The sequence below is a fragment of the Haliaeetus leucocephalus genome, unplaced genomic scaffold (assembly GCF_000737465.1).
Source record: "Haliaeetus leucocephalus isolate CR32 unplaced genomic scaffold, Haliaeetus_leucocephalus-4.0 Scaffold156, whole genome shotgun sequence".
NCBI classification, from domain to species: Eukaryota; Metazoa; Chordata; class Aves; order Accipitriformes; family Accipitridae; genus Haliaeetus; species Haliaeetus leucocephalus.
This window is the reverse complement of record NW_010972592.1, coordinates 1,647,315-1,656,240: the sequence shown is the minus strand read 5'-3', so window position 1 is coordinate 1,656,240 and position 8,926 is coordinate 1,647,315. Positions and strand designations below refer to the sequence as shown.

At 40.2% G+C, this 8,926-nt stretch overlaps 1 protein-coding gene across 1 annotated transcript; it reads right to left on the bottom strand.

Annotated features, from left to right (window-relative positions):
* Positions 1 to 4,035: 4,035 nt before the first annotated feature.
* LOC104828476 lies at positions 4,036 to 5,548 on the bottom strand. The gene has a single exon (XM_010562157.1). It carries the CDS (start codon positions 5,546 to 5,548, stop codon positions 4,334 to 4,336), a length of 1,215 nt encoding a protein of 404 aa, XP_010560459.1. The 3' UTR covers positions 4,036 to 4,333.
* Between the last annotated feature and the right edge of the window lie 3,378 nt (positions 5,549 to 8,926).

Here is an 8,926-nt window from a genome sequence, read left to right as displayed (position 1 = left end):
TCTTTGCCTTGACATAAGCCAGAAGTGCAAGCCTGATAAATATTGTACTGAGTTAAATCTTTCACTCGCACTGGCTTCATATTGGTGTTGCAAATGGAATTAATCCTGGTTCATGCTGGAATAAATCAGGTGAAAGTCTGTGCCATGGTATCTTGAAGTCTCAGTAAGAAGTCTAATCTGAAGTGCAATAGTTTTTAAATCCTAGTGAGCTTATTAGACACTGGATCATGGCTGAAGTAGAAGTTTAGGATGACTCGTGTACCTTTGGTATCAAGAGAGGGTTGGTTCCTGAGTCATTAATAATTAGTAATAATGATTCATAGAAGAGACAGAAAGTGGTGGTCAAAGGTGAGACAAATCATGCTGCTCGTGAAGCCCCATTTTGCTGCCCATCCATGTCTTCCTAAGCCTTGGGCCTTTCCTCTTTTGGAAGAAAGAGGGATTCTCTGAAAAGCAGCTGTGAGAATGGCTTCAGGGGAGTCTACATTTTTTAACTACCAATGTTTTGTGAACAAAAGCATCCTGCTCTTGTTTAAAACCAGCATTTTCTCTCTCATTGCCAGTCCTAAATATACTCGTGGTTCTATATCCTTACATGTCATAATGCTGTGCTGTTGACTGCCAGGGCTGTTCCTCCAGCCGTGCACAGGAGGAGCTGCAGTGTGGAGCAGGTTGCGAGGTACCTGGGACCATGGTAACTGCTGTCCCTCTGCCAGGAGGGGCATAGCCTCATAATATTTCCTCCCTGCTCTTCATTTTCATCTCTTTATTAAAGGTGCTGCAGGCCAAATTGTCACCTCCGTCGCATTGCCATCTGCAGAACTTTAGCTCCAGGTAAGCTCCCCCTGCAAAGGCAAAATAAGTCAGGTCTTTGCTAATATTAGTCAAATTCAAAGTCTGATGAAGATCCAGGTTCACTGAGGTCCTTACAGGGAGTCATAAATCACTGTCCCGGGGATCAGAAGCCAGCTATATGGGGTTTTGGATGTGGGAGGCACCTCTTGCTGGACTCCTCACTCAACCTTTAGTTCAAGTCAGTATTTGAAGGAGAACCTGTCAAAGCACGGACGGGTTAATGTGTGCTAAGACCACCTCCCCAAATAACAGCACTTATGTGTGCTCAGTACAAACAATCCCAAAGTAATAAATCCAAATGTTTCAAGATGTTGTTGGATAAAAGCAGATTAAACAGCATAGGGGTGGAGACATGCCATGCTTGTTGACTGTAAGCTGTGAAACGAAGAAATGTGGCTTAACAGCACTCTAATGATACTGGTAAGCGGGTATTCTTTATTAGCAGCGCTGGGCAGCACTGGGGGTTGGTCCACACAAGTGCGCCAACGAAACAACGATCTCAAACAAGTGATATTTACAAAATTGTTACATATTCATGTTATTTTCCTAGAAATATTTTCCATAACCCCGCCTATTCTAAAAAACCGGTATCATCAGGTTATGGTCTTCTATTTCATGGTCCTCGCTGCCATCTAGTGTCCACCTCTAAAGTCGTCGCCTTTCCGGTGGTCGTTTACTTCATCTGGTGGTCGTATCATCTTCTTCATCGTTTCTCCTTTAGTTGACCTTTTCTTGTTGGCAGGTCCTGACGCATGCGTTGTTCATTATTATTTACATCAAGGTTTTACTTCTCTTTGTTCTTCTTATGGTTGACTTACCTGTTTGCACATCTGTGGGTTTTGGTTCTCCATATCATGAGAACATAATTATTCATTGCATAATGAATACACACACAGTTCTTTGATTGCCCCCCCCCTTTCAATATGCTTGCAAATTCTTTTGCAAAAGTCCATATTGTTCTTGTTTGACTATTGTGGGTAATGCCCAAATTCTTTTAGTTAAGGTTCTTAATTTGCACCAGAAGATAAAATTCACTATTGTCAGGACTAGAATTATTATCAATAACACAAGTAAAGGATGGATCAGTACCTCTAGTACCTCTGTGGCTGATGGAGAGTAACCTACAAAAACATCCCACCAATGATGAACTGTTTCTGATTCAATTTGTCCGGATATGTCTTTTAATTCATTTTGGGTTATGATAGTTTTCACTAAGGACTCATGTAAAGTCTTATTTCATTTTTGTACATAATCTTTAAACTGTTTTGTCTGATTCAAAATCTGGTTTAGCTTCTCCAATGAAATTCCAACTTTACTTACATTCAGGGATTCATAATGCCAAAATAAAGCTAGCTGTTCTTCTGTCATAGCAAAGAAAGTGTAGGTAGTGTTTTTCCAAAACAGATGGGTCATGTTTCTCAGACATCCTGCAAACAGTGTTTGCAATCCAAATTCTTTTACACTTCTTCTGTCATTTGTTACAAAGCACACGTGACTGGCATTAACCTCAATAACATTTCTAATTCCGTGATTGGCAAGATTGTCCATTCGCACGCATTAATTGTTTGTTCTAAAAAGCAGGGTACCTGTTGTGCAGACTGTTGACTACAAACCATTCCATCTATGGTAGACTCACACAGAGTTAACTCGTGTGTCTTATTTTGCGTGTCTATAAAATTTGCTTGAAATTGGGGAATCCAATATTCATGCAGAAACAGTGAGGGCAGGGTTATAAATCTACACATTATTTCAGATTTGGTCACATTGTAATAAATGACTTTACCTATGCACCAATCACCTACGCATTTTATGTATTGTGGGTAGGGTTTGAGTCAATGGTCCCCATTAATACATTTTCCCAAATAATTGCCTCCATTCATTATTGCTCATCAGATATGATTGTACCCTATCTTTCTGTTGAATTTGGTATATGGTCTCCATAGTATGGACTGTCCAATTAAACAGACTAGAAATATTTTTGTCAATTTGCATAGAGGTAATTATGGTCTGTTAAACAATTGCAAAATCTTGTCATAATTTAGGGTCAAGAATTGTGGGATTAAAGCTGTAGGCATCCAATCAGCCTGTATTCGGATGGATTGTCCTACATCATGTCCAGTTCAACTAATTTTATTTCTAATTGTTTCTAAACCTACCAAATTCAACAATCCAACACCTCCCAGAAGGGTATCATATCATGCCCTTCTAACTCTACAGGGTGGTGTTGTAGGAAATGTGATATTGAATTGCAAAATATGCTTTTGACATTGTTGAGCTACATTGATATAAGTCAAAGGTAATGTTTGAACTTGTTCAGTTCTGACAATAGGTCTTAAGTTTAATAAAAATAATCATTTCAGAGCATGTAAGGTTTGTATCATGACAAAATATAGATTCCCAAGCAGAGTTAAAAGAATTTATTAGTAAAGGGTTGCTTTTAGTAACATTATGCCATGGTGTACAATTGGGTTTCATTAAATTCGGGACCCCGTTTCCTAAGCAACACTCTATGGTAATATTGGTATAAATTTGTAATGAGGTTAAAGTAGAGTTTTTCAAAAACCAGCGTCCTTGGAACTGTGATCTTGGGATGTTGATGTCAGTTGCTAAAGGCCAGTACCATTTCCAATTAGTTCCATTCACTGTTACCTAACTGGGGGGGAGAATGAGATCATCAAAACCACACCACCACAATGTATCATTCAATATCCAAGAGGAAAGATTTCCTGTTGTTAAGGGCCAGCTTGGGGTGAAGGTATTGGTTAAGGTTAATATACTCATCGTAGTCACAAGTGTTGGGAAAATCTTAATGTTGTTGGTCCCACGGGTTCCAACATCCATTGCTTTTCAGGTGCTTTCTTCACTCGGGATTAATGAATCCGAGCGGGTTGTTCTCCAATTTTGATTGCAGTGAATGTCATCAGCAGTACCTGGAATGGTCCATTCCATCTCTCCTCCAGCAGTTGACCTGAAAAAGCTTTAATATATACCCAATCTCCTGGTTTAAAAGGGTGAATTGGCTGATCTAAGCCCTTAACCCTAGTTCCCACAAATATTTTGTTGATTTTGCTTAATTGGTTTCCTAGTGCCATCATGTATTTCTGTAGATATCCTTCACCTAATTGATTCAAATCTTCCCTTGGTATTGGGTTTGATAAGGTCTCCCATACAAAATCTTGAACAGACTTAAATTTTCCTTAGGTCTTGGTTTAACTCTTATTCTAAGCAAAGCAAGAGGAAGTGCTTCGTACCAATATAAGTTGGCTTCCTGACAGATTTTAGCCAATTGTTGTTTTATCAGATGATTCATCTTTTCAACTTGTCAACTTGCCTGTGGTTGATGAGGAGTGTGTAATTGCCAATTAATTTTTAGCATTTTACTGACCTGTTGCACTACTTGTGCACAAAAATGAGTACCTCTATCCAACGATATTACCGCTGGTATTCCAAATCAAGGTGTTATGTTGTTTAACAACACTCATGTAAGTTCTCTTGCTTTGTTTGTTCTGCAGGGGAAAGCTTTTGGCCAACCTGCAAAAGTATCTGTTAGTACTAACAAATACCAATACCCCCCTTTTCTTGGGAGTTCAGAGAAGTCCACTTGCCATTCTTGTCCTGGGATGTTACCTTTTCCAATTTTCTCAATTCTTGTTCTATTTGTTCTGTTAGGATTATTCCTTAAGCAAAGTTCACAGTGCTGGGTGACTTTAACTGTCATGTATAGGTTACAACCTATCAACCTTTCATTCAAATATTTGTATAGAGCATCAGCTCCCCAGTGAGTTTTATTATGTTCCTCTGTAGTTAGTTTCCATAAAATACTAAAGGGTATTATAATACGTCCATCAGGCCTATATACCCACGCATCTGTTTGTTCTTTTTCTCCTAAACTGTTAATCAAATCCCTATCTTCTTCAGAATAGTTCACAGATTCTGATTCTAAATTTAGAGTTTGAAGTTTACCATCTGGAATCAAAGTCAGTGTTCTAGCTTCAGCTTGTTCTGCAGCCTGTTTGGCTTCATGGTCTGCCAATTTATTTCCAATTTCCTGTTCAGTGTTACCTTTTTGATGTCCTCTACAATGCATTACAGTCACTTTCTCCGGCAATTTTACAGCTTCTAAAAGTTGTAAAATTTCTTCAGCATGTTTTATTTGTTTTCCTTGTGCTGTAAGCAGTCCTCGTTTTTTCCAAATTACGCCATGGGCATGTAACACCCCAAAGGCATATTTGGAATCAATCCATATGTTGATCCTCTTCCCTCTGGCCAATTCTAAGGCTCTGGTTAGAGCTATTATCTCCGCCTTTTGTGCTGATGTTCCTGCAGGTAACGATTCGGCTTCAATCACCTCATGGGTGGTAGTCACAGCATACCCAGCTTTACGGTTTCCTTGTTTTACAAAACTGCTTCCATCCATGAACCACGATTCCTCAGCATCTTCAAGAGGTTCCTCCTTCAGATCTGGTCGGCTGGAGTAGACGGTTTCCATCGTCTCCAGACAGTCGTGTGTCACAAGCTCTGAGGTATCTCCGCTGAGAAAAGCTGTTGGGTTCACAATGTTAGTTATTACTATATTGACATCATCCTGTTCCACTAAGATAGCTTGATACTTTAAAAATCGAGAAGGAGAGACCCAACGGTTCCCTTTTTGTTCCAAAACAGCGGAAACAGAATGAGATACTAGCACAGGCATTCTCTGTCCCAGGGTAAATTTGCGAGCCTCCTGGAGGTTGAGAACGACTGCTGCAACCGCCTGCAGGCATCCAGGCCAACCTTTGCTCACTTGATTCAACTGCTTGGAGAAGTAAGCAACTGCTCTTTTTTAAGGCCCCAGTTGTTGGGCAAGAATCCCCAAGGTTATGCCTTGCTTTTCATGTGAAAACAACCAAAATGGTTTTGAAACATCAGGGAGTCCCAAAGCTGGAGGCATCATAAGTTCTTTCTTGAGCTGTTCAAATGCTCGTTTGGCCTCCGTAGTCCATATTAAAATTGGAGAGTCTTCTTTTAACAGCCGATATAATTGTTTTACTAAGAGTCCATAATTATATATCCATAATTGGCACCGACCTGTCATGCCAAGGAATGTCCTGAGTTCTTTTACCATCCAGGGCCTGGGTGTGCGGCAGATTGCTTCTTTTCGTTCCACTCCAGGTTCCCTCTGTCCTCCTGAAATCTCAAATCTAAGATAAATCACTTGCGGCTGGATCAACTGAGCCTTCTGTTGAGAGACTCGATATCCACTTGAACCCAAAAAGTTAAGTAAACTTATAGTCCATTGTATGCAATCTTCCCTTGTTTCAGTGGCAATTAAAAGGTCATCCACAAGTTGTAACAGAGTTCCCTCCTTTGATGGGGGATCCCAGGTTTCAAGTTCTCGAGCTAACTGGTTGCCAAAAATTGTAGGACTGTTCTTAAAACCCTGAGGTAACACTGCCCAGGTTAGCTGGGTTTTTCTTCCAGTTTCTGGATTTTCCCATTCAAAAGCAAACAGCTTTTGACTTTCTTTAGCTAAAGCTAAACAGAAAAAGGCATCCTTTAAATCCAGTACAATAAACTATGTTTGATTGTTTCTTAGCTTTGTTAACAAAGTATATGGATTTGCTACCACCGTGTGTATATCTTCTACAATTTTGCTTATCACTCTTAAATCCTGCACCAATCGATTATTTTTGCCATCAGGCTTTTTCACAGGCAAAATAGGAGTGTTATATTCTGATTCACATTCTATAAGTAATCCTAATTGCAAAAGTTGTCAATTATTTCCTTTATCCCCTTACGATCTTCTAATTTGAGAGGATATTGTTTTATTCTTACTGGCTTGGCCCCGATTTTTAACTCTACTTTTACTGGCGTTGCATTTATCACCCTGCCAGGTATTCTGGATGTCCATACCTCTGGACGTACCTGATTCAAGATTTCCACAATTTCTAGGGGTGTTTGAATTTTCTTTTCAGGTTTTATTAGAGCCAAACTCAAAATTTCTATTAATTGTTTTTATTTGACTTTCAATTCCATTCTTCCCTCTTTAAATGCTATTTTTGCCTCCAATTGTTCAAGTAGATCTCATCCAAGTAGAGATTTTGGAGATCCAGGCATATATAAAAATTTGTGTATCCCCATTTGTTTCCCCAATTTAAATTCAATTGGTTGCAAGAAGTAAGCCTTTTCTGATTGGCCAGTAGCTCCTACTACATTAACAAAATCCCCGTCCACGGGTATAAGTTTTTGATTTAATACAGAGTAGGAGGCCCCCCTGCCTACTAAAAATTCAACCTCTTTACTCTGTTTCCCTAGCTTTATTCTAACCAGTGGTTCCCCTAGGGTAGATTCCCCAGGTCCCGTCACTCAGTCAACTGCCTCCATCACATGTTTAGTTTTCCTTAACTTGGGGCAATATTTTTTCCAATGTCCTTGTTCTTTACAATATGCATATTGATCTGTTCCTAGGGATGGTCGAAATCCCTCTTGAGCCCTTGTGGGTCCTCTGCTTCCCCTTCCTCAAGGAGGTCTCTGGGTTCCCTGGTTTGTTGTTCCAATGCTGCAACGGTGGCAGTAGCTATTGTCCTTCCTAATTTTCTCCGCTCATTATTATCTCTGTTTCTATACATCCTCCATGCTTCCTCAATCAATTTTTCCAAATCCCGCACCTCCGGCTCTTTAAGTTTTTAAAGTTTCCTTCTAACATCCTCAGATGACTGTCTCAAAACCAACGGGACTAGTTGTTGCTGCCCCACATCAGATGAGGGATCTGAAGTAGTGTCTTTACGCATTGCTGCCCTCAACCAATCCAGAAACTCCGTGGGGGTTTCAGTTTGACCTTGTTTTACAGCATACAGTGCTGACCAATTTACAGTTTTGGGGACTGATTTTCTAATCCAAATTTTATCCAATCTTGATATTGCTGTAACATTCGATAATGGGCATTATCATTTGGATTCCAATTCGGGTTATCTTGAACATACTGATCGACTCCCCCGCCCATTACTCCAGCTGTAATTTGTGCCTGCACGTGGGTGCGAGCCGTTTTTATGACCAATTGTTTTTCTGTTTCTGTCATTGCATCCAGCATTAAATCTATATCTTTCCAGTCTGGATCTTGATTTTTAACTATTAATTCAAATCTCTTACCAACCCCTGAGGGATCATTCTGATAACTTTTCACCACCTCTTTCCAAGAATCCAAATCACCCATATTAAAAGGAGCCTTAAGTCGAGTTGGTCCTCCCGGTCCCATTGCTTCCCTGCGTGGTGCTTGTATAACCTGACCCGTTTTACTATGAGTCTGGGCAGTGATTAGAGTTCCCCCCCCCCCCCCATTCCTCTTCCTCATTGGGGAGTCCCTCTAACAGGTCTAAGGGAGTGGGTACATAATCCTCAATCCTCTTCTCCACCTCCTTTTCCCGAGCCTTTACCTTCAAACACCTTTCCCCAATACTACATGCTGAACAACACCGCTTTAACTCGCCCTGACCCTTTTTCTGCTCTTTTTCTGCTCTTTTTCCAAAGCCAACACCAGAGGGTCCTGCAGGGCCAAATTAGTACCGCACTCTTTCTGCCAGTCAGGATGACTTCTCAAAGTGAAAAACATATCAGCATATACAACCTCATCCCACTTCTCTTCTTTTCTCAAAAATAACATCAATTGCAACAGAGTATTATAGTTCAAAGTTCCGCTAAAAGGTCACTTCTCTCCATCCCTTAAGTTATACAAAGGCCACCCCTGATTACAATATTTTATTAAGGTTTTCTTTTTTATGCTTCCACCTGGTGGACCCCCAGCATCTTTCCAATGGGCTAATATGCACCCTAATGGGCTTTCCTTTAAAATCCCCCCCCCTCTGTTGACTGCCCATTGTAGTACACACGGAATTTGTATGGAAGGAGCAGCTGGGGTATTCTTAATACAGCAATAAATAACTATTATCACTAGCAACAATATACCAAAATCAGTTCCGTATATCGCAAAAGCCATTGACCACAATTCCAAGCCAAAAGTCAAACCCGAAAGTTACCAAAATTCCAAAAGTATACCAAAATATTCCAAAACCTGAAATAACCAAAATTCCAAATG

Excerpts from the sequence above, each read along its gene's own strand:
- LOC104828476 (XM_010562157.1), bottom strand. The coding sequence starts at position 5,548 with ATGCCTGTGCTAGTATCTCATTCTGTTTCCGCTGTTTTGGAACAAAAA.